Source organism: Geospiza fortis, unplaced genomic scaffold, assembly GCF_000277835.1.
Source record: "Geospiza fortis unplaced genomic scaffold, GeoFor_1.0 scaffold428, whole genome shotgun sequence".
Classification (NCBI taxonomy): Eukaryota; Metazoa; Chordata; class Aves; order Passeriformes; family Thraupidae; genus Geospiza; species Geospiza fortis.
In genome coordinates, this window is record NW_005054409.1 from 1,548,791 (window position 1) to 1,575,864 (window position 27,074).

The window sequence follows — 27,074 nt, forward strand, 5'->3', positions numbered from 1 at the left end:
CCCCTCCCCCTGCCGGCGTAAATGCCCCCCGGTTATGGGGAACCTCCTCCCGGCCGCCCCGGAGAGCGGCAGCTCGGCACCCACCCTGCCCCCGGGCTCGGCACGGAGCGGCCCGCCCGAGCGAGGAACCTGCCCGAATCCTGCAAACAAATTTAAAAATCCCTATGGAATAAGAAAGAATCCTCAGTCCCCCTCCAAAACAGCATCAGAAATCAGAAAGGCTGCGCGCCAATGAAAAAAATTAAATTAAAGGAGCCCTTCAAATTCCAAAAGAAGGAAAAGCTTTAATTTGGCGTAATTATAAAAAAAAACCCGAAATAAAACAAAAACAACCATCTCCCAATTAGTGCCCCAAACCAAAAATAATCCATCAGCCCCAAACGAACACCGCGCCAATTTTTTTAAAAAACCCAAACGATATCCCCAGAACTAAACCCTTCCAGCACGACCCCCTCCCCAAATAACTCACGAAACATTTCCCTCCCCTTCCCCGCAAGGAAATCAACTTTCAAATAATCCTCCCTAAAGCAACATCCCCCCAAAACTCTACCGGGAACTTGGGACTCAGGGTCGGGGGCACCCTGGGAGTGGGGCTGGGACGGGCTTTGGGCACGGGCAGGGGGTGACAGAGCCGCCGTGTCCCATCCGGGTGTGCCCTGCCGAGCCCGGGCCGCCTCGGCTCCCGGCGCTGCTGCGGGGCTCTGCCGGGGAGGGAGGGGGCTCCTGGGGCCGCCCGGCATCGGGATCCCTCGGGAACCACGGTCCCTGGAGTGTCACATCATCTGTCGGTGACTTGGGGCTGTCCCCTGTTAGGAGGGGTTACACACTCGTGTGAGTTTGGGGGCTGCAGGCTGAAACTGCCTGAGATTATTCAGAAGTGTATCACGTCCATCACCGCCCTCCCTGCAAGAACTTGGAACTGCCGCTACAATTGTAATGTTTAATGAGAACAAAGGGATACCCACCGGATTTTCGGGGAAAATGGAATGATGGGGCATAGGAGGACAGGCAGGACCCCGAGGAGATGAACTGAGGGGGGACAGGTATCCCACTAGCAGTGCTGCCCTGATGGGGCACGGGAGGTGTTGGAGCACCTGGGTCAGGGATTTTGGGAAGCTCCCAGCGATGGGCACTTCTGGGGACTGGGATGTTCCATCAGAGCAGGGAGGCAGTCCTGGCACGGAACTCCCAAACTTTCCAGCCCAGGTTAAGCCTTCTATCCCTGATCCCTGTCTTTTCCAGCTACGCCTCTGCTCGCAAGGGGGAGTGGTAAATAATAAAGGTGGAATGCTAATTTCAGTTCTGGGCTCTGGTGGGGATCCAGCGTCCTGCACTTCACCCCCTGCCTGTCTCCTGTGGCTTTTTTGGGACCTCTCAGATGGCCTCTCGCTGCTGTACCCGTGTCCCACAGACAGGGGATCATGTGCTGGCCCGGGGTCGTTTCCTCTGGTTCGCTGGGGTTGCTTGGGAACGGACGCTGGTGAGGTCCCGAGCTGGAATGTTCTGTGTCCGAAGTGGAAAAGCCAAACTTTGCCTTTAGATGGGAGCAGGTCTGCCGGGAGGAGTGTGTCTGCCCACGCCCCAGCTCTGCTTTTGGGTCTCTGCAAATGATGGCTGACACTGGCAAACCAGGATCCTCTGCTCAGGCTGGGCCACAAGGAGGGGCAGGGGCAGTGCTTGTATCCCAGGAAGCCCTGAGCCCGAAATTTGTCAGCAATTAGAAATGGATGTAGAGATGGGGATTCCCTCTTCCTGCCTTCCTGCACTCTCCTGGTCCCCAAGCTGGTGACTTTGCGGGCAAAGCCACTCTGTGGGGATGGCAGAGCTGGGCAGCAGCATCCACCCCCTGCCCTGCTGTGGTCCAGCTGCCAAGCTGGCTCTCCTGTGTGATGCTGAGCAGGGACTGGGGCAAGGTGGTGCCCAAGAAGTGGCTGCTGGGCAGAGGGAGTGCAGGAACACGGCACCATTGAGAGCCAGGCGCTGTGGATGCAGCTGTGATTCCAGGGATGCAGTGAGTGGTGTGAGACGAGGCAAAGGCACAGCTGCACGGTGGCAAGGAGGGCACAGAGTGCCACAGGTGCAGCATTTCTCTCAGGAGAGAAGTTCAAAGTTGGGCTCCTCCATGGTGGGAGTGTTTGAGTGGTGGGAGTTGATTGCTTTGGGTTGGAAGCAGAAGGCAATGGAGAGACTGAGCAGCTCAGGATGGCAATGATGAGCTTTTGAGGACACACCAGGAAGTCCCCATGTCTTGCAGAGGGTGGGGGTCCAGCATGGCCCTGAGCACAGCCTGGTTTGCCTGCAGTTCCACCAGGCTGGGCCTGGCACTGCACTCAGGCATCCCCTACGGCTGCAGTGGCTGCTGACCATCTGGACTTGCTGATGTAAGGCACAAAAATGGCCTTTCTGTCACTCCTGCAGAGATGGCAGCAGGTACCCACGCTCCAGGGGCCCTGCCCATTCCCTTCTCCTGGCCAAGCCTCTGCCAGGATCCCTGGGGCTCAGCCCACATGCTGCTAACCTGGAGGATCCAGGGATGGAAGGTGCTGAGCTGGAATGGGGCAAAGAGCAAAGCTGCCCCTCTGTCACAGCCTGTGGAGGGAATGCAGATACAGTCTCAGCCTAGCCTCAGTTTCCCTGCTGCTCCAAGTAACCTTGACCCAGATCCTAAAGAATCCTGGATTGTGCCCTCCTGCTTTGCAAGGATTTGGCGCTTCCTGACCTTATGTCCCTTTCCCGAGGCAGATGGAGGGAGAGGAGACCTCTGCACTGCAGAGGCTCCCTGAGAGAGGTCTGGGGCCTCCAGCCCCTGCAATCCCCTCCCCAGAGTAAAGGACAGGGCAGGAACCCTCCTGTTTCCAAATGCATCTTGTGCAACAGTGAAACATGGAATGCATCTCCTGCCTGGCCAACAGCTCGGGAGCTGCTGGCTGAATGGGGCCCCCACGGGGGCACTGCTGGGCTGTACCAGAGGTTGGGGTGTGTGTGCCAGTGCCCTGGGCTGGTCCAGGTCACCTCAGGCTCTCTGCTTTGGTGTCCCTGCTGGAGTTCTTTGTCTTTTTCTCCAGCAGCTATTGCAGTACATAGTGATGCTGGAGAAAAATCCTCCCTGAATCAGCTGTGCTGGTGGTGGGAGCCTGCTGTGCCAGCTGGGTGCCTTGTAGGACACAGGGCTCACCACAGCCAGTTCCTGCATGCCCAGCAGTGTCTGCCTGGCCAGGCTGTGCACTCAGACACAGCGTGGAGGTGAAAGGCTCCGTCATCCCCAATCCCTTTAGCCGTCTTGGCCTCTGCTTGAGTATTTTTAACCTTTTTGCTGTGCTAAGCTGCCTGGGGCTGAAGTGTCAGTGGGCACTGGGGAATGCAGCCTCTCACTGCTTCGCCAAGCCCAGGATTTCAGGATCAGTGTCTCTAATCCCTGCATCCTGAAATACCTTCTTGTGCCAGCAGTGTGTTTTGAAAATTTGAGTGCCCGCAGGTTTAAACACAGGGAAGGGGCTGCCTTGGCTGCAGGGACTGGATGCACTGCTGGCATCTGTCCCTGATCCTGCTGGCCCGGAGAAGTCCCTCAGTCAGCAGGGTGAGATGAGAGGTCCCTGTGCTGGGGGATGCTCTCTCCCACAGTGAAACATTCAAGAGAGAAATGCTCCATGATCGCTGTCAAACCTGACCCCCTTGTTTTCTCCTGCCACTCCAGCCTGTCCTGGCACAATGGGTCTCAGTTAATGATGAGCAGTCATGGCTGAGTTTCTGGATGGTGTCTGACTGTGTGTCCATCCCTCTGAGCTCTCTGCAGAGCTGGCTGTGACCCTGTGCTCACCAGGTTGGTGACCCACTGCCAGTTCTGCTCCCTGGCATTCCCTGCTGTCTGTGCTATTGGAAGCTCATCTCCTCTGGCACAAGGGATCCAGTTGCTCACCTCTTGCCACCCTGAATGGAGGAGCTGAGCCTGAATGCCAACTCTGGTTCCCCCTCTGTAACATTGCCTTGCTGGGCTCAGCCAGATCTGCAGGGCAAAACTGCCATCCTCTCCTGGTGCTGGAATGGCTTTTGGGGTAAGGACCCTTCCATTTCCTGCCTAAATTAAAGTCAGCTTTGAGCTCTTTGATTTATTTTAGGTGAGGAGGAGGAGTCCAGCCGAGCTGTGCTCTCATGGAGCATTTCATGGTTGCACTTTTCAAGTTGCTTCTCTTGTTTGCCTGGGGTTACTTCTCCTGGTTCCTTTTTGGGGTCAGTGGTGGGTATCCCATAGCTGGCTCTGAGGCTGCTGCCACATCACCAGCTCCGTGTGTGGAAATGCCAGTGAGGAGAAGGGGTTTGTGCCTGGCTGGTGAGGACCTTGCACAGGGGATCTTGGTGACAATTTCCTATGGATGGAGGGGTCACTTCTCACTGCTGCAGCCACTGCTGCTCCCCCACAGCCTGGGGCCTCTGGGCTGCAGGAGCATCAGTGGTTTTGTTTTACAAAGAGGAGTTGGGGACTGATAGGAGAGGGTTTGGAGTCTGCTTGCTGTGCCCCTGTCCCCTGGGGATGAGCACAACGAGGGCACAGCATCCCCCTGTTCCTAAACCACCTCAATGTGAGCTCCACAGCCTCAGGTAGGGCTGGTGGCGTCCCACAAAAACATGATTTGCTGCTCCCTGCCTCCTCTTTGCTTTCTTCTGGTGCCCTGCTGCTGTCATGTGTTACTTCTTGATGGCCTGGGACTTTACCCTTCACAAATCCAAATTTTAGGAGGCAAGAACCATGCAAGATCAGGTGGAGGGAAGCCCATGCTGCTCTGCCTGCTGCCTGGGATGTCTTGTGCAAAATGCTTTCACTGCTCAAACTCTTCTCACTTCCACCATACCTACTTAATGACTCTCAGTACACTTAATAGAAGTCTGGGGTGTTTTCTCTCTGCACATTTTTTCTGCTGTAGCTGTTTTAGCCTTTGATTTGAGTTGTCAGCCATCTGGGGTGTCACACCTGGCTGTGTGCAGCCCAGTCTGACAGTGGTGATACATGTTTATACTCAGAGCAGCTCCAGGGAGGAGGCAGTGTGCTGGCAGGGATTGGAATAGTCTCCTTTTCCTTTGTTTTTTACTCCAGAAGGTTCATCAGTACAGGATCTTGCTGTGGGTGTTCCTTTGAGCCTGTGTCACACAGCCCAGCGTCACAGCCAGTGACACTGATGCCACTGGCATGGGACTGATGCTGTCACTGAGGGATTTTTCTTCCCAGGGGCAAAAAGTTGTGTCCTCCCAGTTGTTTTATACTGATCAGGAGCAGCAGAAAGAAGTGAGGGGGGATATCTGTCTGTCCAAGCAGAGCCACTGTGTTAGGGTGGAGCATTTGGGGTGTGGGCAACGTTTCACCTTCTTGCCAGCAGCCCACAAATTCCCACCTAAGACTCTATCAGTCTATTAATTCTCAGGCAGTGAGGCTAAAAAAAGCTTTTTCTGGCAACCTCCATCTGTGCACTCCCACTTTCAAAATAAGATTTAAATACAATTTGCACAACTGTAATAGATTTAGATGTAGCAGAGAAGCCATTTGCAAATGAGCAAACCTGGTGCATGAGGCGTTGACCAGTACAACCTCGCTGGGGTCCATGGAGGGAGGGGAAACCCTCCTGTGTGGCAGGGCTGAGCAGGGAGCCTTGGGTGTGCTGGCAATAATGTGGGTCCTGGCTGATGCTCTCATGCTGTTGGGTAATGCTCTGTTTTATATGGTTTGGGGTTTTTTTTTTGTTGGTTTTTTAGGTACAAATAACACTCTTCTCTTTTCTTCAGGACAGAATCATCAATCTCGTTGTTGGTGGCTTAACAACCTTGCTGCTTGTAGTAAGTACCTCCCATCCCACCCCATGTTGCATCTTTAAGTGACAGGGAGAAAAACCAGAATTCCTCCCCAAAAATGGCTGGTGAAGCTTCCAATGACCAAAGAGGTTCTGATTTAGGGCAGGCAGTCATTTTGGGACATATCTGTCTTTTGGAACTCTTTGACAGCAGGAGAAGGGGAATACATTTCTTTAAGAGCTGCAATAAAACCCCAAAGTTCTCTGGCAGATTGTCCATCCTGGCTGAACGTGAGGCTGGGTGAGACAACAAAGCACTTTTGTGCCAGGAGAGCATGTTTGCTTCTATTTCCTTCTATTTATGATTTATTGTCCTCTATTTATGGCTTATATAACTCTTCCCAAAGTTTGTCCCTTTGTGTTGAGCTGTGCTTTCCCCAAGCTTTAAAGACAAACCCAACACAGTCACGACTGGAGACCATGAGTGTGGTCCATGGGGGGATTGTTGGAGAGCTGGGGTGCAGAGAGGCTCTGGGGGCAGGTGGGGTGCCAGCTGGTGGAACACTTGGCTGAAGGGATGTGTCACAGACATCTTTTATGAAAAATCCTTTCCTTAGGATTTTTCCTCCTGAGAAGCTGAGAGGCCTCAAGAACAAAATGTAAACAATGATTATCTGCTGCTGTGGAATGCAACAGGTGGATCTGTGATTGGTCTCATGTGGTTGTTTCTAATTAATGGCCAATCACAGTCAGCACAGAGAGTCCGAGCCACAAGCCTTTGTTATCATTCATTTTCTATTCTTAGCTAGCCTTCTGATGAAATCCTTTCTTCTTTTAGTATAATTTTAATATAATATATATCATAAAATAATAAATCAAACCTTCTGAAACATAGAGTCAGATCCTCATCTCTTCCCTCATCCTCAAACAAAATCTCAGGGATTCTCCTACATGGGCAGTGTGCACCCCTGGGCCTGATGGCTTCAGGGCCACTTGGAGGATGGTTTCTGGCAAGGAGCCAGCGTGGCAAAGCTTCTGACAAAGTTTTTTTCCCACTCCTCTCAGTGTGCAGCTGTATCAAAGCAGTTTTCCTCCAGACTTGCACATTTTCCTTCAGCTCCTCAGGGGTGGGAGGCAGAGACCAGGGAGGGTTGTGCAGGTCAGGATGTGAGCGCTGCTCTGCTCCAGCCCTTGGGCTGAGCTTCTTCTCACTGCAGCTCTGGCCAGAGTGAAATCCTCATCTTTGTTTTCCTCCATACAGGTCACTCTAATCAGTGCTTTTGTCTTCCCACAACTACCTCCAAAACCTGTGAATGTATTTTTTGCTTTCTGCATCTCCTTGTGTTGCATTTCTGCTGGCATTCTTGTAAGTACCGTCATGTTTGCCGTGCTTTTCAGTCAATGGCTCTGAATAAAATCTGCTTTACGTGGTGCTGCCTTCTTTTTTACACTCTCCTAGAAAAGCTTTCCTGCCTCCATAACACGAGCTGACAATGAGGCAGTGGCAGTGAATTTTGTATTTAGTGCAGAGTAAGTGTGTGAACTGAGCCAGCTCCTGCAGCCCAGCTGTGGTGCAAGACTTGTCACCTCTGTGGCACTGCCAGTGGAGTCACAGAGTAGGAAACCAGGGAGCAGAGCACTGAAATGGGAATGCAGAGATGGATTGTGCTGCAGAAGACACCTGAAGTGGGATCAGCCATGCACTTGCATTAGTCAGTGCCCTTTCAAACACAGGGGATGGGTTACAGGGGTAGGAAGCTACAGCAAGTGGAAGATGTTCCTCTACTCAACAACTGCAGAACTCCAAGGGAGCTGGTTCCAAGCACTGGCAGGTCTGAGTTCACAGAATCACAGAATGGTTTGGGTTGGAAGGGGCTGTCAAAGACCATGTAGTCCAACCCCACTTCCATGAGCAGGGACATTGGTGGCTCCTTCTCCTGCTGTAGCTTTTCATACTTGGAGCATTCTCCTTCCTGCAGCTGTGACCTGCAGCAGCCCTGAACCCCTCACTGCTGGGTACACTGGCAAGTTGCTCTGCATTGCCTGGCCAGTCCCAGGTTTTGATCCTACAGCTGGTGGCCACAACTCTGCCCAGAATAGACTGTGTTAGTGCAAAGCTGCTGTTTGTCCTCATCCACCAGGGTGGAGGCAGCTTTGAGAGTAAAGCCACCCACTCTCCCTCCCTCTCAGCAAAGCTGACCAGACAGCACATGTCCTCAGGGCCTGTTTCACATACAGACACAGACACACTCAGTCCCTCTGGCCAGAGGAAGTTGGATTGTTTTACAGGAAGGAAAAAACCCCCAAAACTAAATCACCAAAACCTGCAAGTTGTCAATTCAGTTACCAAAAATAGTTCCCTTAGAATACCTGGCTTTTTGAAATAACAAAAACTTGTTTTCTCTTCTAGATCTACTGGTATCGACAAGGAGACCTGGAACCCAAATTTAGAAATCTAATTTACTACATATTGTTTTCTATTGTCATGTTATGTATATGTGCCAACCTGTACTTCCATGAAGTGGGTAAATGAAGGACATTGGGAATACCCAGCAATGATGCTGCTGTGTCAGACTGCTTCCAGCTCAGCTCTCAGCTCCACTCGAGACATTCAAGTGAGAACCATCAGCCTGAGAGGAAAGAAGTGGGTTGTGCAAGGACAAATCAGTACATGATTTTCATGTAAATGTATATGTAATGTCCCTCTTGTTGGGGAGAATTATTGCCATAAGACGTGACAGTCTGCTTTTTTTTGAAGAGCTACTGTTGCGCTTAACGAACATTCCAGTTGTACTGATGTTTCAGAATGGCACAAGCTTTTTCATTTTGGAAAAAAAACTGCACTTTTTTTTTATTACTGTACAAATAAACTGCAGCACTGAAAAAATCTGTGGCAGTATAAATAAATGGCATCTTACAGTCAAGTAAGACAAATACTCTTTATTTTGTTGAAACTGAATATACAATTATTTCTGTTCCCTAGGCAACCATTTAAAACTACAACTTATTTTTCACATTAACAAAACCACAGACTGAAAAAGACCAACTCTTGATTATGAAGAGCTAATTACAGAAATAAATAAAATAATTTATACAAGTCTTTAGTTTCTATAGCTTTTTCTCTTGATTCCTAGCTAAAAGGCTGCTGTTCAGCCTAGTGTCTGTTTCAAACAATGTAGGAATTAATTGGCCTTCTTTGCCTCAAGGCCCTATGTCCAGACTCTCACAGAGCTATTCCTCCAAGACTTTGCCACCTCCACACCACTCCCCATTTACTAACTTGCTGCAGAAATCCCATCTGGAGAGGTGGCTGGTAGTGTCAGGTAACAGCAACAGAGACAAATGTTCCAACCTACTCACAACAATCTCCAAGAAATTCCAAGCTTGTTGGGGTGGCCGGTGGGTCCCAGTAGCTTCCCTTTCTCATAGCCCTTCCCTTTTTATTTAGCTTGCTGTAGTGATGAAAGAAAAAAAAAAAACCCAAGATTTTCCACAAGTGATCTTTCTGAGCACTGTCCATTGCCAGCAATGGACTCCTCAGGAACAAGCAGACCAGGCAAGTCCCATAAGCTTCTGCCTTCTTCCTATGCCACAGACACATGAACAAGTCAGGTGAGATGGGAACACACACCCCTGCTTCACGATGCTGCCCATGCTCCCTGAAGTCTCTGATGGAACTTACTCCTTCCTGAAATGTAACAGTCTCTTACTCCACGTGTTACAAGAGTCAGTAAGTGCAAAAATCCTCACCCATTCTTCATGAAACCTGTGCAAACTACTACTTGCTGCGGCACTAAGAGGCTACAGTCCACAATCCTTGACTTCTGTCCAGTTTTCCACGTGTGCAGTTCAGCACATCAGTAACAAGTCAGATCAGAACTGACTGCATGGAGCTGAGCACTGTGAGCACTGCAACAGAGGCTCTTCAGCACACTGGAACACCCCAGTGAGACGTGGCACCTCAGTTCTCCCTCCTGGATGAGGGAAACAGCCTGAGCAGAGAAAGTGCACTGCAGTCATTTCACACTGGAAGCTTCTGTTCAAACAGACTGTGACTGCTTTCTTTGGAGACGTGGCACAGGTTGTAACTAACTTCACAATGCAAACACGGTCAATAGGAAATGGACACCACTGCTGCTTCTCAGGGACAGCTCACTAAATCCTCAACATCCTTTGAATCTTCTGAGTCAGGACTGCCCAACGATGAGCCAATAATGTGTGACCCATCTCCATGGTGCTGTAGGATAGGATCTGCAAGAGACAAAAAGCATTAGAACTATTGCTGTGCCATTATAACAAGATTTAAAACACAAACTTAAGAGACAGGAAATGTAGCCTGGAATTCTAACCAATTACAGGCAGTGTTGCTCAAACTGGGCAGTTTGCAATTTCTAATTTCACAAGATCACAGAATAGCTGGGGTTGGAAGGGACCTCTGGAGATTCTCTAGTCCAACCCCCTGCTAAAGCTGGTTCAGCTAGAGCACATTCCACAGGACCACATCCAGGTGGGGTTTGAGTATCTTTGGAGAAGGTAAGTGATGGCCAATATGGATGGATATGGATGCAATGGTGTGACTCACATTTGCATCCAGCAGGTATTGCACTATCAGTGCTGACCCTCTGATGGCTCTACAGGGAGATAGATCCTTCCTCTGGGGAGGAGTATTTGTTAGCTTACTTGCAGTTTGATAGCACTGATATGTAAAATTTTTAAGAGAAAGCAAGGATGTATGAAGTGTTGTCTGCACAGACTCAGAAGCTCTGTACACTGCTTTAGTGACAGGGACTGTCATACCTGTGAGAGTTGTCAAGGGCAAGACTGATTCATTATCCATATCATCTGTTGCCTGGATAAAACCATGGGAAGAAGGAACAATAAGCACAGTCTCATCATCTATTGTAGGCTGATCAACTTGTTCTTCTATTGTTGGGGAACCCAGGTCCTGCACAACACAGAACAGGCCATGAGAGTCTATTCATGGTAGCATAAACAAAAACCTGCATTGCTCAACCATACTCCACTCTGAATGAATTTTATCTCATTAAATTGAAATGTCACCACCTGAGATAGTTTATTTCAGCATTTACAGGGCATGTTATCTTAGTGCAGGCACCCAAAAACAAGATGAGAAGAATTTTACCCTGTTAAGCAATGTGGAGAGGAAGGGAGACACTGCAAGGTGGTGTTCCCTTGCAAGCCAAATATTAAGTCTGTGAAGAGGAATAATCAGGCTTTTCTACTACTTTCTGTCTAGATGTTCTGAGACTGAAGCATTACCGTTATAGCACTTACCTGCTCCACAAACCCAACAGCTTTACCTTAAGTTTCACAACTCTTGTTGTCAAGTTTGAACTGACACTGAACACAGAGCTCAAAACCCCTTTACTTGCTGTGCCTTGCTTGGTCTGTCACTGGCTGGAATTTGGCTCCAGACTTTTTTTGCTGAACCTACCACAAGACTGGCAAGACACTGATTCCTTCCAGGTACAATTGTCAATACCCTCCTTCTCTTCCAGTCCTGCCACTGCTGCTGCTCCTGCCTCTTCCCTGGCTCCTGTGGTACTGGAATGGCAGCAACACATCTGGCTGACTCAGTGTCACGGCACACTCCTGGTTCCACAAGTGCAGTGAAAAGTCATCCCACACATTACTGCCAGAACCAGCAGAGATATCTGGATTCCAGTTTTTGTGTGTAACATGCATAAGGTTTGTTCAAACTTCTGGATCCCTGATGTAGAAGGCTATTGACTACTGCTGCCACAATGGAAGGTACCTGGATTTATCACTGTTTTCAGAGGTTACAGCCCTCTGTATTTAAGAAAATCCTGATGTTTCTCCACCTTGTTTTTTGTAGGAAAACTTGTTTCCCTACGTAACTGCACAGTGTTTTAGCAAAGGCAGCTGTCTGAAAACCCCTTCCTTGATGCTGCTGGAGAGGAGCTGACAACCTGTGAACTGCACAAGGTCCCATCCACAAGGGCACGGTGTGCCTGACCTGCAGGAGCAGCTCTCAGCAGAGCACACAGCTCTGCCCACCAGCAGCACTGGGCTGCAAGGTCTGAAACTGGGAAGAGGAGGCGTGAAAAACTAAAGAAGCCATTGTGGCAAATGGGCACCTTTCCCAGGCAGAAATAATAAAACCCTGCAGCATGACTGCCTGCCTCCCACAACCCACCCACAGTGACAATACAACCCTGGCAAGCTCATAAAAATAACACTGACTTAAAGAAAACAAAATGTAGGCATGTTTTTCTGGAGTAACTTTTCACTGAGAATTACTCACAGACAGTTCACTATTTCCTGGAATTTAAGTACACATGTCAAACTTGAATCTGACTTGAAGAGTAATGCAAATTAGAATTACAAATTCAGTTTGTTTTTCTGTATGGAAAAAAAAAAGTTTAGTTTTACATTCTGCTAGCCATGAGCAATTTGTACAAAGCTAAACTAGGAACTAGGTTAATATCAAAAGCTTATTAATTCTACCTTGAGAAGCTGAAGTTTTAAAATGAGAATAGAAAGCTGATGGCCTGCCTCAAGGTTAAAAATCTTATCACAATTATGTCAACCATGACACAGAAAGAGGAAAATGGAAGAATAATCCCCATCTTCTGATTTATTCAGGATTCAGATGCTTCTGTAGTAGCAAACTTGAGATGTACAAAGATTCTCCCTTTTGTAAGAGCATAACAAATATGCACTGTCTATTAGAAGCTTCTTCAAAGACAAGGCCAAAGCATATTAATGATGCATTTTCAAGGCTGACAAAGCAGAAATGCATCTACTGTAGAGAACAGTGTTCTAAAAACAGCAAGGGGTGTTTCATTCTAATTCATCTTTTCCCAAATTCCAACCTAATGAAACCCCTAAAGGAAGAGGAATTTTGTACTGACTAAGGAGTGTTTATTCTTTTTAGCACCTCTGTTTTCTGTAACTTAGTCATTTTCATAATTCCAGCAACTGAAAGAAACGATCCAAATAGCTGCAATCATTTGGATAAACTCATTTCTGCATCTCAGGTGTTGGAGATGAATAAATCTGAGGCCAGAGAGAGAAGTAGCTTAATGTTTCAAATTCCCATTTAACAGATACTTGAGTGGAGCAGTATGTTTAACAGAAGTCCTCAAAACTGAAAACTGAGGTGCATCTTGAATTATGTTATTAGACTCATAAAGCAAAACCCGAATACTCTAGCTCTCCTCCCTTGATCAATCTATCTGTTGATGCAGGTGTGCTGGACAATTAACAGCCCAGTTCAAAGCAACAGCACCAAGCAGGAATCACCTGTTGAGTGCCACCAATGCTGCAGCTTTCCACTGTCACCACGCAGAAGAACCCTAAGCAGTGAGGCAACTCCACAGCTACTGAGGTGCTCAGTGCTCCAGATGAAGTCAAATATAAGCCCTGGTACCAAATGAAATGCTTTCATTTAATACTTTCATACTCGTAACACACTAACGAAGCTCAAGGATAGAGGATCTCAGCAAATACTTGTAGAACTGTGATACAGAATCACAGAATTGTTTGGATGGGAAGGGACCCTGAAGATCACTCGAGGCCCAATCCAGTCTAGCCTTGAACACTTCCAGAGATGAGGCAGCCCAATGCTTCTCTGGGCAACCTGTTCCAGTGCCTCACCACTCTCACAGGAAAGAACTTTCTCCTAATGTCTCATCTAAACCTACATTCTTTCAGTTTGAAGCCATTCCCCCTCGTCTTGTCACTATACCTCTTACGAATAGTCTCTCTTCATCCTTCTCCCTTCAGCTACCAATATAAATGAAATCACTGAGATATTTCAGATTAATAGCTTAACATAAGTCCACAGATTCAATGAAATAATTCGCCAGAATTGCAGAAATGGGGAAAACATCAAGTATTATGCCCTCCCTTACCTCAGTAACGTAAGTGCTGGGTAAACCAGAGTGAGAATCCTCATTCTGTTTCAGGCTAGCATCAGCAATCTCCTCCTCTGTTCTTACCATAACTCCATCCATCAGTTCTCTAAATTTGGAAGCATCATCTTCGTTGTAGGCTGACTGCTCTTCGTCACTCAGCTTGGACTGATGGATATCATGTGGGAAAGTATTTGTTCCTAGGGTGTCTGGAGGATCTGTCAGGTCAGCTGACTGAATGTCTGCATCCACAGTCAGTTCTGTCTGGGTGACAGAGGAGGAGATGTCTTCAGCAGCAACGGTGCGGATTATGACACTCGGCGTGTGGCACTGCACTGTGACGTTGTCACTTGTGTTTAACAAATGCTCTGGCTGTCAGCAGCATTTGCAAAAAAGAGATAAACAAAACCCCAAACAAGGTCAGAGAGTTTCCTGTTACTATCTACAAATCTTTCAAGCAAATATAAGCAAAAAGATTCCAATTGCTAAGCGTAGTTTAGAGTTTCATATATACAGTATGTCAGCCCAGGTCATATATTGACTTCTCCTGTTCCTAAAGGATAACTTTGTAGACTGAATGTGGCGTCATGTGTTCTTTAAGTCACAAATAAAGTAAATGATAATATGAAGGAGGCAACCATTCAGGTCTGGATCACTGTAGATTCAAAAGGTCAGTGTTTTTTCCACTGAATTTTTCATAATTTTGTGATTCAATCTCCAGTTTGCTTCCCCTTCCCTCCCTCCAGCAAAAAGAAATCCTTATCACTACTATCCAAGTGTTGTGGACCAGTATCTATTTGTGAGAGTAACTGAAAACATCACAAAACAAAAAGACTTGGTTTTGCTGGGGACCAAGCCACTAAATGGAGACATTCTGTTCAAAACTTCCTCACTAAGCTAAGTTCTGAAGCAACCTGAGGTTGTTTTTTAACTAACCCCCAAATTCTCAGTCTTCAGGATTTTAAGCAAAGTAACATTGTTATGACTTAGGATCCGCTTTGCAAGTTTAACAGGCACGTGCAGGGCCCTGCATTACAATGTTCCCCTTCCCCCAGTGCCCAGAGCTCTCACAGATAAGGCGTGAACGATGATCTGCTCCGGGGAGGCTGGAGCTGCCGCGGCCGTCAGGGTCATGGTGGGACTCGTTGTCAGCGTTAAAGGGAGCCCTTGGCTCGAGCTTGTCTGCAGTAAGTAGGTACCTGGCGTCCCAGTCGGCTGGAGGTGGAAAGACTATAAAGACAACACAGGTTTAATACCCAAAGGCAGTGCCCAAGACGTGCTGGAGCATTTTGGTTTACATGACCCAGCCTAACTGTAATTGCCCTGGAAAATCATCACATCAATCCAATCCCTTCTGCACTGACTGCCGCACTGCACTCAAAAAGCAGAAAATAACTCATCTGTAGCCTTGGGCTACCAAGGCAAGTATTAAGGGCAGGAGCCCAGCAGGTCTGTAATATGCTGTACATCAGCAGGTAAAAAAGGAACAAATTCAGCTTATTTTGCATTGAGATGGAAGAGAAACTATGCTATAAATTACAGGACAATGGAACTGAGACAATCTTTACTTGCTGGGAGCTTTCTCTGGCTCCTCTATGTCAGATTTCAACAATGAAAAAAATTCAAGCACAAAGGAAAACTTTGTAGCATTGAAGGAAATTTAAAGCATTTAACTATAATTCACAGTTTACTCGGCAGTGCTAATGGATTACACTTTCAGAAATAAGTTTTAGAACTCTTCTTCTTTCTACTTGAAAACCTTCCCTTGATGTTTTATTTTTTTTTTGGGGAAATGCACACTTCTATCGTCTAAGAAGTAGCTGGGTTGAAAAGAAAAAGCCACAGTAACAAAGACCAGTTACTTACTGGAAGAATCTCAAAGGTCTGTAGTGTTCCACTGTTCAGTGTTATTGTCTCAGAGTCAACAGTAGCAGCAGGGGAATCGGTTGAGGCTGCAAAAGGAAGGGAAAAAAAAAAGAAAAGGAAAGTATGTAAACCAGAATGTTCAGGCCTGTTGAGAGCATAACATACTATAATTAATACATGGCAGGGTACTGTTAATTCCCCTAAGAGGAAAAAGAAAACTGGCTGCAGTCCTAATGACAAGGTTCTCTAATTGGTACCCAAGATACAATTCTATTTAAAGAGAGCATTCTACAATCCAACAGAGCAAAAGAAAGTAAATATGGGTTTAGCACACAGAGATAAAAGCAGAAAATAAAGTTTCTAACATGATTTAATTACTTTTTGTAATGAGATTTGCAAGAGGTTCTAATGCAAGGATACCCTTTGGTGTAATAATATCCTTTGGATCATGTACTGCTTGTTTTAAACCAGTGTCAGGCTTAATACTGTTGTGTTTGCCACAGACCTCTCTTTCTTTTTTTGTATTTTTTAATCTTTTCTGCCCTCCACAGTACGTCCACCCCTGATGAAAGTTCAGATGCTTTCCAGATATTTGCCTATCCTGTGTGTTATGACTGCAGTATAAAAGCTGCAAGTATTCTTACTACAACTATGTAATTATTTATGCAATTAGCTCCACTAATTCTAAAAGTAGTGAAGAGAAGCACTGGAAACAGTTGATGTAGGTATTTTAAGATCACCAGGTCCAAACAACTTGTACTCAAAACTTTATAACCATAATTACAATTTCTACTTACTCTTAAAAAAAATTTGCAAGTTCCAGGAAGCTGAAACCAAATTAATACTCTGTCTGGGGTTTTCCAGTAATTTCCTGAATACCAAAAGGGGGAAAGATCTACAAGATGATAACAGTGACCCAAGCACTGGAAACTTTGCCATCTCAGACTCCATGGCTGCAAAATACAGTAATTTTGGTCTCTTAAGAAGATAAAAGCTCAATTTTGAAGCTATTATTGTTGTAGTGGCATGGTCAAGGTTTGCTGCTGCAGATTTCCTGGTACTCAGTAGCAGAGAGCTGTAAAGTGTGGCCTGTCAGTCACCTAGCTAGTATATTCACAAAACCTCAGGAAATGCCCCTTTGAAACCTTGAGCCTTATACCAAAAGCAGCTGAAAGTGGGTAATAGGTTCAGCTCCCATGGGACTGTGAAACACACAATACAAAATTCACTGTGATTACACAACCAGAAATTCTTCAGAAAAACAGACTGAAATGGGGGAAAAGGCTTGTTAGGCAGACATGGGCAAGTGAAGTCACAAAACAACCATTTTCAAGGATTCAATTCAGAGATGACTAAAGGTTCCAGGATCCCAGCCCATCTTGCCTGCTCATCAAAACCCATCGGCTTTGATCAAGCTTCACTCAAAGTCTGAGACTACTGACATACTATGACAGACAAAAAGTTCTTGGCTTGACGTCATCTGTCCTTCTAATTAGAAAACAAACCGCATAAAATGAATCTAGCACTTAATAAATAGTTTAAGATAGATTGACCTCTTAAAATTATAAACAGAAAATTGTCTGCCAAACGCCTACTGAGGCACAGTCAGAGGAATCAGTTTGTAGACTGATCAGCTTAGCTCAGAGCAGGGTGCTAATAATGCCAGGGCTATGGGTCCAATCCCTGTATGGGCCGCTCATTTAAGAGCTGGGACTCCATGATCCACATGGATCCTTTCCAATTCAGAATATTCTGTAACTAATTTGGTAATCAGCAAGACCAAAGCACTAAATTTTCGTAATAAAATTTACAAATCACAAACGGTGCAAAATAATATACAGTGCAGATGACAGACTGCATGTGACTGGAGTTACTTAATAAGATTAGTTACAAAATCAAGCAGTAAGAACTACACTCAGAGCAGATCTGGTAATCAATGTTAGATAATGAGCAAAGTTCATCCTTAAGAGCATGGGAAGCATCAACTTAAAAAAATAAAATACAGTGGTTTAGCAGAACACTGCCTGTTGGTGGGACTTAGCAGCTAACATTTTCCAGAGTGTTTGTGACTAGAAATGATTGCATAATAAAGGACCAGGAAAACACATTTATATCTTTTCTTCAGTGCCCTGCATCAGAACTTAGGGACAGCAGGCTATGTAACTTGCAGAAGAAGAACTTGTACATGATGTTCACTGCTCTGCACAACAGTGACCAGAAACAACTTAAGGACTTAACATACACATTCTTATCTTCATTAAGAGGTTTGTGCATTGAAGGCTTTTCAAAGAACAGGTTATGTGGCAAACTCCTGTGTGCACATACACAAACAGACACCTACAACACCTGTGTCCAGGTGCTCCAATTGGAACTACATCCACAGCAATATCTACATTTGCCTAACAAAGTTAGAACCATGTAAACAGAACACAGAAATGTTTCATCTGAAGTTATGGCATGACCAAGGGAGAATGAATACAACTCTTTAGGACATGCTCACTCCTCCTTCACCACTTTAGCAGGAGCAAGATGTAGGCTTTGTGTGAGTGGTTTGTTTCAGTACTTACAGACATGGGTGATCTGCACTGGGATCTGCAGAGCTGCCATGGGGCTGGGGGCGCTGCCCGTGCTCTCCTCCAAGCGAGCCACGCGGATCTGCACGTGCTGCACCCCCGAGCTGGAGTTACTGTTTGCTAAGCCACTGCCACATTTGTTCTCTGCAAGCTGGTGCCCTGGATTGTTTTTTTGGTTCTCGTGGAGCTGTTTAAGACCCTTTATCAGCACTGAGAGAAAAAACACTCATGCTAAAGCAGGTTGAACAAGCACATTTGAAATGCTGCAAGTGGTGATTTACCTGAGATGAAAAGAGCAAACAAAATCCTACAGAATCTGGAACTTAAGCAATCTCTAGAGATACAGAAATTAGAAATTTAGCACATACATAGACCATTTATAGCCAACTACACCAGTGAACTAGATTTCCTCATGGAACCCAGGCACTTCACAATGCTTTGGGGAAACAAACACCACACAGGCCATAAAATTTTGGAACTCTCTAAAACGATGCATGATATATATCCCCATGCTACAATCAAGTGCAAGTATCACTAGCTGTGTAATCCTGCTACCAGAAGTAAATCCTCCAATCTTCTACAACATGGAAGCAGATTTGTTCAAGACCTTGACAGAAATGTCACTGAAAATGGGGAGCAAGAGAGAATGAATGCCACAGTGGTTATATCACAATTCTTCACCTGTGTTTGAGGAGGCCCACTGCTCCAACAGAACGACCCACCCTTCTTCTCTATGATTGCTTTGGGAGCAGCTGATTTAACAGCAGGTCACAAAACCTGAGGCCTCAGCTTTTCTAGAATTCATTACAGCAAACTGCCTAAACATCTCCCCTTTGTCAGGGGAAAGAGAGCAGAGCCTGTTGATTCAGTGCTGCATTTATCTATGAATTATTTGCTGCAACAACTGCCTATTAATGTGTGGTAACCTCCCAGCTGCAGCCTTGAGGCAGGACTAATACATAACCACACTGTCAACCACAGCACAAGCGTGCGTTAAATTACATCTTTCATTAATTATGACATGACTAATTGCTCTGATTTTTTCCTCTCCCCAAGCAAGACAAAGGGAGGTCTGAAGGTCACAGACACCCCTTCGGCACTAGTTTCTCCAAGGCAGAATGGGAAAATGGTATGAAAAGTATTTGGGGGAGCCTTATACTCCTTCTTCCTCCCCTCCTCCTCACTGCAGCCAGTAGTAGATCTACTTTCTGTCTACAGCTAAGGCTCAGCACCTGACTGAGATTACATTTTAACATCATAAAGGCAACATATCTAACCTGATGCCATAGTTAGGCTGCAGATACATATCCTCTTCCACCTGAAGAAGTCACTGCCCTCCATACCAAAGATCAGCATCATCTGAGATCTGCCAGCTGAGCTGCTTAGATACATACTCTCACTTTAGCCAAACTGAGAAGGGATACAAAGTCTGTGTAGCTGTACATGTCAGCTTGGCCTGTTTGACTGAAACATTTAAGGATTGCTTGTAGGAGCAATTCAGCCAGCAGATCCAAGGGGCCAGTAACTGCCAGCAAAGGAGCAATGCGCTCTTTGGCCAGCAATGCTGTAAGCAGAGAACAAAATGCAGCCTTATACCTTTGACATATGTGAAAAGAGCTTTCAGAAGAGAAGTGTGCAAGCAGTACATTACCAGGGAACGAAACGTCTTTGTGGTTTGCAATCTGTCTTTTAATGGTCCACCATTTACTCCGGAGCCACTGTGGGGAGCGGACACTACTCCATCCCTCAGCCAGTAAGTCCCAATTGATGTCATTTTCATCAGAAACTTCAAGTTCCGCTATCCTGGCAGGACACAGAAAACATGGAGCTGTCAGAAAGGGCCCCCCAGGGCGGCAGGGGTGCCGCACGCGTCCGGCCGTGTCACACGTAACAGCGCAGAACGACATGCTAGTGACCAGCCCCAGGAATCGACACAGGCTTCCAAGGCTCCACGCTGCCAGAGATCAAGCAGAATCAGAAACAACAGAAGATGGACTAGACCTGTTAGATGATCCAGTCCATCTCCTTGCCATGCAGGATTATTCTCCTTATTTACTTCTACATTAGGTCTTAGATCGGATTATAGTGAAGCATTCCAAGTGGTGGTACTTGCATCTTTTCTTTTTGAAAAAAACATTCCCCAAACACATCTCCAAGGCAGGAAATACTTCCTGAGATTCACTCTGAACATTCACTTAATTAATTTCATGTTATGATATTTACTTGTTTTCTTCTAAGTAACAACCATCCGTCCTTAACACAGATTTTTGCCTTCTCTCAGATGCTTCTTAGCCAAAGCAGATGAAGTTAACTACAGCATTAAACACTTCCTCATAAATCAATCCCACCAGGCTCTCCAGATAAGGGACAGTCTTCTCTACCAGAATCTGTTTGAAATCACTAAAAATCTCTGAATTGCCCTTATCTGTACATAGAGCATATGAAAGAGAGGTGAATAGTGAGGGGAAAATATTTTTGTGGAAGTTAAGAAAAGTCCTCTTCACAAATAAGGCAAGAGCACTCTTGCTAGCTAAAGAAAGAAAGAAGTAAAAATGAAAAAAAAACAACTACCAAAACCAACCCTGTAGTATAAGTAAAAGATATCTGGACAGACCAAACCAGAAATACTAAGAAATATACCCAGCACATTCTGAAATGTGGAATCAGGCTCCTCATTTTGAGTTTATGTCAAACAGCTTCAGTAAATTTGTTAATACTACTTTTTAAGTAATCCTTAAGATTTCCTGGATGTCTTGGCTTTTTATTCCCACCCAACCCATAAAAATCCACTGGCTAAAAAGCTTGAGTTAAAGGCATTCAAAATGGGAGGAGGACTGGAGAGAGCAAAAGATTTCCAAAGTCACTACCACACTGCCAGTTCAAATGTACTCAGAGATGCTGATATCCAATCAGTGTTCATTGGCCTACATGAAATTAATTTGCAGTCTCAGTTTAGCTCTTTGCAGACAAGATGTCTACATCACAGAAACCACCACCACACTTGACCCTTGTTGGTCATCTCAGCAGAGAGGCCAAGGACTGAACGGGCAGGGAGACTGAGCTACCCTCCAGTTAAGGGTTAAAGCGCATCGGTGGGGCAACGTGTGGGAAGCTTGCACGGTTTGCTGCCTGTGCTGTACCTTTTCTGTGGAATAAAGAAGACTTCAGTCTCCAGGGTTTTCAATCTGACACCTTTCACGAACACTAACATTCACTAAAAAAACAAAAAACAAAAAATATGTTCAATAATAAATCTCTGGGAACTGTAAACACAGCAGTGATTTTTGGAAGGTTCTAGAATTTTTAGTGTCTAGGAAATCAGCAAAATGGACCCCAATGGAATCCTGCTAGCAACACATGTTACAAACCTTTAAAAGTAACTAAAATAACAAACCTCAAGATCAGATTTATTTCATCCTCCTTGGTCCACTCGGTGCCTCCACTTTGTTTCCAGTTGAGATAGTTGAGCCATTTAGAGCGGCACTGCTTCTCTGAGCGCGTCCCGACCCGCTCTGCCACCGCAGCCCAGGACACACCTTGGGTGACAATGTCACCTGGCTCTGTGCTTGTCAGCTCATGCACTACTTCTGCCAGTCTTTTCTCTTCTTTCTCTGTCCACTTTCCTGAAAGAGAGAGAAGCCCTCCACCTTAACCAGCAGCACAGACCCTCTGTTCTGATCCGTAACATGCCAGCAGATATTTAACTGCCAGGTCCAACTCTTTATTCCACGTGCAAATATTAACTTGTGAAGAAGATGTAACTGTTCTTAATTACCAGTAATTTATATTAGATCCATTCTTGATTAACAAATCAACAATTCCATTGTTCTGCTGCCGAATTTCCCTTTTCCCTTCCTCTCACACATGAATAAGGCCACACAGAGCTTGTCCAAACAGTGACCAGAGCAAACTGATCCAAGCTATCTAAACTGTATTAGCTGGAGTGAATTAACCATGCAACAATTCAGTGCACATTATTCACATGAAGTCTGACTGAATTTTCCTTTATACTTGAATATATACATTACAAAATAAACAGTACTTTACTCCTGAAGTGCCTCTGCCTCTGTCTTGACACTAAACATACAGTGTAAGTCTACAATCTTTAAACACAAGGGACAGAATTTTAACCAGAATACCCATTTCTGACACCAGCATTTACCTCACCTGTGTTGCAGGTATCCTTCATCAGTCTACACCGATCCTTTACAGATGAAGCACTTCTCCCCAGGGCAGCTCCTATTGTGGCCCAATCATTACCATGCTTTACTCTCAGCCTACAGAGAAATGTGCTCATTAGCAGTATATCCACTTAGGAAATTACCAAAATAGCAAATATTCACTAATAAAAACAGGATGAATGTGCAGTTTACAGGCTTAAAGAGAGAATGGGGAAATCACTTTACTATTAGTATTTTCTGCTACTTTTTCCTATGTTTTCCTAGAAGCCTTTTGGACCAGCTGAGCCACAAGATACATATAAAATGCATAGTATCAATCAAGATACATATAAAACGCATAGATACTATACAGATAAAATGCATAGTATCTGTCTTGCAGGAAGATTGTGAGGCTTAATGAGTGTGTTAAACACAATATGAATGTTTAGATAAACAGCTGATTTCCATTCTATACAGGTTCCTCAATGATTTTCAGGTGGTGTAGAGAGCACTTGAGACATTTCAGTAATGCCCAATAAAAACCCAGGCATCCTAAAATTTAAATTAAGCAAAACATTGCATGATTACGTTCATCATTTTAGCAATCATCTCCCTCCTTCACATGACAGCAGGTTGCTTAAAATGTTGATCCATGAGTAATTCTGACACATCTGGAACCACAAGCACCTTGTGAATAACACAAACCAGCTCAACTGATCCAAACAGATCCATCAATGGAATGCAATATACTCCCTTCCTCCTTTCAGTCCAACAGTTTCTTCCAACTGCTCAACCCTGGAAACGTGCAGGAGGGGATAAAGTCTGCAGCCCCATCTCCTTGATCTATCAGGTTCATACTCAAAATTAGGCTTTTTGAGCTGATAATTTATGTATCTGTAATACTTCCTAGGGGAGATCCTACTCTTGACCTGCCACTTCCTTCAGGAATAACCTTTGCTCAAATTTCATAAAGAAAAGGAACTTCTGTTTCTCATAACCACAAATATTGACTGTGCTTGCAAAAATCTGAAACTTTCCTAGTTACAACAGAAGCCCTGCTTTAGAACTTTGTTGCATTTTGTTAGGTCCTGAACACACATTAGAAAAAAAATTAAAAGAATCCAAATGTAATTTCATTTTTCTTTAGATACTAACTACTACTTTTGGGTAGTGTTGGAGCAGTCAAATTTATTTGTAACTCTTCAGTGATTTCATACAAGTAAACCTTTAAAAATGGATCAAGCTACTACATATAAACAAGGAAGAGTGATCTTGTTCATAAGATAACTTACTCTTTAAGCTTTTCAATTTCCTCAGGAGTATACCTAAGCAACAGGTAAATAAAAAGACATTATTTTAAACAGAAGGCATACAGCATAAATATTATTTTACTAACCACACAGCACACATTTAGCTACAAGAAGAGATTAAGAAATTTCAGCTGTAAGATACAATCTGACTGAATACTTCAGAAGAATGTGAGGAACAAATGTCATTTTCCACATTAGTGCATTTCTAGGATTAACTGGTAAAGGATTCCTCTCGTTTGTCAGAAAAATTCCTCATTCTCTGTGATCTTACTCCTATGAACAGAATTAGAATTTTCTGCATTAGTCTTTCAAATAAACAGCTTCTTCCTTATTGTCCCAATTCACCATCACCATAAAGCTGACTTTCCATCAAAAAAGTATATCAGCACTGAGAAGATATTTTTAATTTTCAACTACTTTCAAAAACTAAAATTTAAAATCCTTTCTGGATAGCACCAGATCACTGCTTTAAAAAATGGCAAGCAAGGGCATAAGGGGTGAAGATCAATTACTTCCAGGTCACAGCTCTAGAAAAAATTAATCTCAGCAGATCCATCCTTGTGTCCAAGTCCTGTCATCATATCAGAATCTGTTATTCACCTTTGTTTTGATTTTTTTGTTTGTCTGTTCTTTAAAGTTGTCATTGACTACTATCAATTGAACACAACTATTGCCAAGGATGATCTATCACAATTGAGCAGAGGTGACATATTAGCAAGATCTAGGTCTGTTTGGCTGCAATACTCTGTCTCACACAGAACATGTCAAGCATAAATACATGACCCTAGTCATACCAATAAAACCATGCAGCATTAGAGGGTTTCATACTTTCCAACATGGTTTCTGTCATCATACATGCGAAGAACTCTTCTATAGACAGCAAAGAGAGGCCGATTCAGACCCCAAGCTATTGTCCTGTAGAAATCTTTTCTTTCATCTTTTGACATTTCAAATATAATTTCAGTGGCATCTTTTATTCCACGGGCCTAGAACAAAGCATTAAAAAAAAAAAGAAAAACAAACAAAAACCACAAACAAAACAGATAAAGTCTCCTAGGAATCAAGAAGTAGAACACAAGAACTGAAGCCATTATGCAACTTTCTGTGTATGACAAATACTACAGTCCAAAAGTAAAAGTGAGTATTTATGGATTAGCTCCCTCAAATACAAGCCCTTGAACACTAGGTTTTGTTGTTTTGGTTTTTTCACATTGGAGTCCAGGGAGACACAGAAATTCTAACACCTATCCACATACAATAAAAAAAGTCTGTCCAATGTATATTTTAAGATCAAAAATTGAACCACCATATAAAACATGATGGAATATGTACTGTGGTGAAATTAGTCTGGGGCCATACAAGGAAAGGCTGTCAAACCTATATTGATTTATTACATAATTTTAGCTATTCCTTATGCAAAAGTGATTTCTTTCAATTAAACTACTCTTCTTGTTCTGATGGAAACTCAAATCCAATACAAAAACACTGCAAAGGAGTATAACAGTAAAGCTTAACTTCAGCTTAAACTAAGAATCACTGTATTTCAATTATTCAAAGCAGTACAAGAAAGCAGATAAATGGGAAAAGAATTAATCAAATGATTTATCAGTAACTCAGAAAAGTTTTTTAGCTACTTTAAAAAAGCTTCACTATATTTAAAAGGCAGTATTACCCATGAATGATTTTGTGGCAGAAACTCTAATAGGTGTGTGGGCAGACACACTCTCTTCAACTAATACTGTGGATTTTTATACCAATGAACACTAAATTCAGGGCTTTTTTTTAAACCACAAGTGAAGAATGGTGAAACTGTAATAACCAGGTTATATATTCTCAGCTGCAAGGGCTCAGCTCAAATATTCCCAGCTGCAAGCCTACCACAAATATGATTTATGGGCAATTATCACCCTCAGTGTGTTCACCACATGCCCATTAACACTGAACTCTGACCCCAGTAATTTAAGGGGAAGAAAGCAGACACAGGCATCCTGCTAGTATAGTACACAATCACAGACTTGGCACCAAGGATGTCTGGAAGTTGTATTCATTGCTCAGTAAGGAAACTGCTAATGCAATTTTTTCCACTATCTTTAACAAAGTTTTTATGAGTTCTCAATGTATAGTCAGAGAAAGAGATTTAACCATGTAAAATGTCATGTCAGGATGCTCAAAACAGGCTATATCCAGCACAAAAATGAAAAGCAATGTTACATACATTAAAGCACTTAAATCCTGTCTATGAATAAATTTTTCTTATGTATTTCAAACGGATGATGACCATTCCTACAACAAACCAATCCAAATCACTTATCGTGTATTCTGGGAAGTACTAAGGAAAGTTGGTTTCTAGCAGGAACTGCATCACCACATTAATGTGCAGGGAACATACTCTAAACATACCTTTAAATAACGCTCAATGTTACTCATCAAAATGTCAATTTCTTCCTTTGACCACATCCCTTGCTTCCACTTATGGCCTGAAAATAGAAATGACAAGTAATTACTGAAGTAAAGGCCAAAAAACAGCAAGAACAGAAGTATATGAAAACATGACCCATGCTGCAATTAACAAGAAAAAGAATAATTTTAGGTACTAAAATATAACTAGCATTAATTTTAAACAGATGTTATTTCATAACTGACAGTAACATTCAACTAATATTTAAATAATGTGAGTCAGACCCCTCTTCAAAAACATCCCATTTTTAAAAACAGAACATGAACTCCTCTATGAGCTGTCAAGTCACATTTTCAGACTTTCTCTTCAGCTGCAACTAGAAAATTTCTGCCTTTAAACTGACAGCTGAAATTTCCATGCACTCAAAATGATTCCAGGGCTGGAACTTAAAATACAACTCAGAAGATTACCTGAGGAATTGGCAACAAGGTGGGGTTCTCTTGCATGCCTTAACACTGCTGAACATGAGAGCAGTGCCACCTACTGTGAGTGCTTTTCACAGAGGTAAATGCTCCATTAAGCCTCTTTTTGACAAGCTGGTCCTCATCTCTTTCCTTCTTTTTGCATTGGGAGTAATACTCAGGGGTCACAGCCAACATAAAACCTTGTGGTGGGTCTTTTACTTCCCCAAATAAAAGTGGCAAGCCAACAGAAACGACGTTTCCTCTCTGTCTGTGCCTTCAGTAACTACAATGCCAGCTAAGCTTTAAAAGCAAATTTGACCAACTTTATTCAGAGAGAAAATTTCAAACCTGAAGTCTATCAATAAAACATCAAAATATTCCTACTTTAGATTATCCTTTTTTCCCCTTATGGTCATACAATGCTTTTAATTGAGCTTCTGCTGGTGTGACCCAGTTTACATATTGGTGTGTGCTGGCTATCTGCCCACCCCTGCTCAGAAAAATCAGGGTACTTCCTTCTCAGCCTGCTAATTACCAGAGCTGAGAGACAGAACACACCAAAGAGACTGTCTACTCAAATCCAATTACAATGAAAAGTACAGGCATTATTACTAATTCCATTGCAACT

The 27,074-nt window shown here is 44.1% G+C and overlaps 2 protein-coding genes across 2 annotated transcripts in view; one reads left to right on the forward strand and one right to left on the reverse strand.

The window, feature by feature from the left end:
• Positions 1-4,744: 4,744 nt before the first annotated feature.
• On the forward strand, positions 4,745-8,695 carry TMEM243 (transmembrane protein 243). Its single transcript, XM_031061328.1, has 4 exons — positions 4,745-4,756; positions 5,773-5,823; positions 7,039-7,143; positions 8,188-8,695. Exons 1-4 carry the CDS (start codon positions 4,745-4,747, stop codon positions 8,308-8,310), a joined length of 291 nt encoding a protein of 96 aa, XP_030917188.1. The 3' UTR covers positions 8,311-8,695.
• Positions 8,696-8,697: 2 nt separating this feature from the next.
• The window catches only part of DMTF1 (cyclin D binding myb like transcription factor 1), a 24,656-nt gene continuing 6,279 nt past the window's right edge, over positions 8,698-27,074 (reverse strand). Inside the window, exons 6-17 of the mRNA XM_031061317.1 lie at positions 25,985-26,061; positions 24,413-24,570; positions 23,567-23,599; positions 22,282-22,391; positions 21,509-21,737; positions 19,766-19,917; positions 18,109-18,324; positions 15,542-15,627; positions 14,747-14,905; positions 13,676-14,047; positions 10,575-10,722; positions 8,698-10,028 (exon numbers count right to left, since the gene is read on the reverse strand). Of these exons, the coding sequence (XP_030917177.1) occupies positions 9,919-10,028; positions 10,575-10,722; positions 13,676-14,047; positions 14,747-14,905; positions 15,542-15,627; positions 18,109-18,324; positions 19,766-19,917; positions 21,509-21,737; positions 22,282-22,391; positions 23,567-23,599; positions 24,413-24,570; positions 25,985-26,061 (1,850 nt within the window). The 3' untranslated portion in view covers positions 8,698-9,918. The remainder of the gene's footprint in view (positions 10,029-10,574; positions 10,723-13,675; positions 14,048-14,746; positions 14,906-15,541; positions 15,628-18,108; positions 18,325-19,765; positions 19,918-21,508; positions 21,738-22,281; positions 22,392-23,566; positions 23,600-24,412; positions 24,571-25,984; positions 26,062-27,074) is intronic.

What these genes read in the sequence shown, in the direction of transcription:
- TMEM243 (XM_031061328.1), top strand. An exon ending in TAACAACCTTGCTGCTTGTA is followed by an intron (nt 5,824 to 7,038) that starts GTAAGTACCTCC and finishes TCCTCCATACAG; the next exon opens with GTCACTCTAATCAGTGCTTT. An exon ending in GCATTTCTGCTGGCATTCTT is followed by an intron (nt 7,144 to 8,187) that starts GTAAGTACCGTC and finishes TTTCTCTTCTAG; the next exon opens with ATCTACTGGTATCGACAAGG.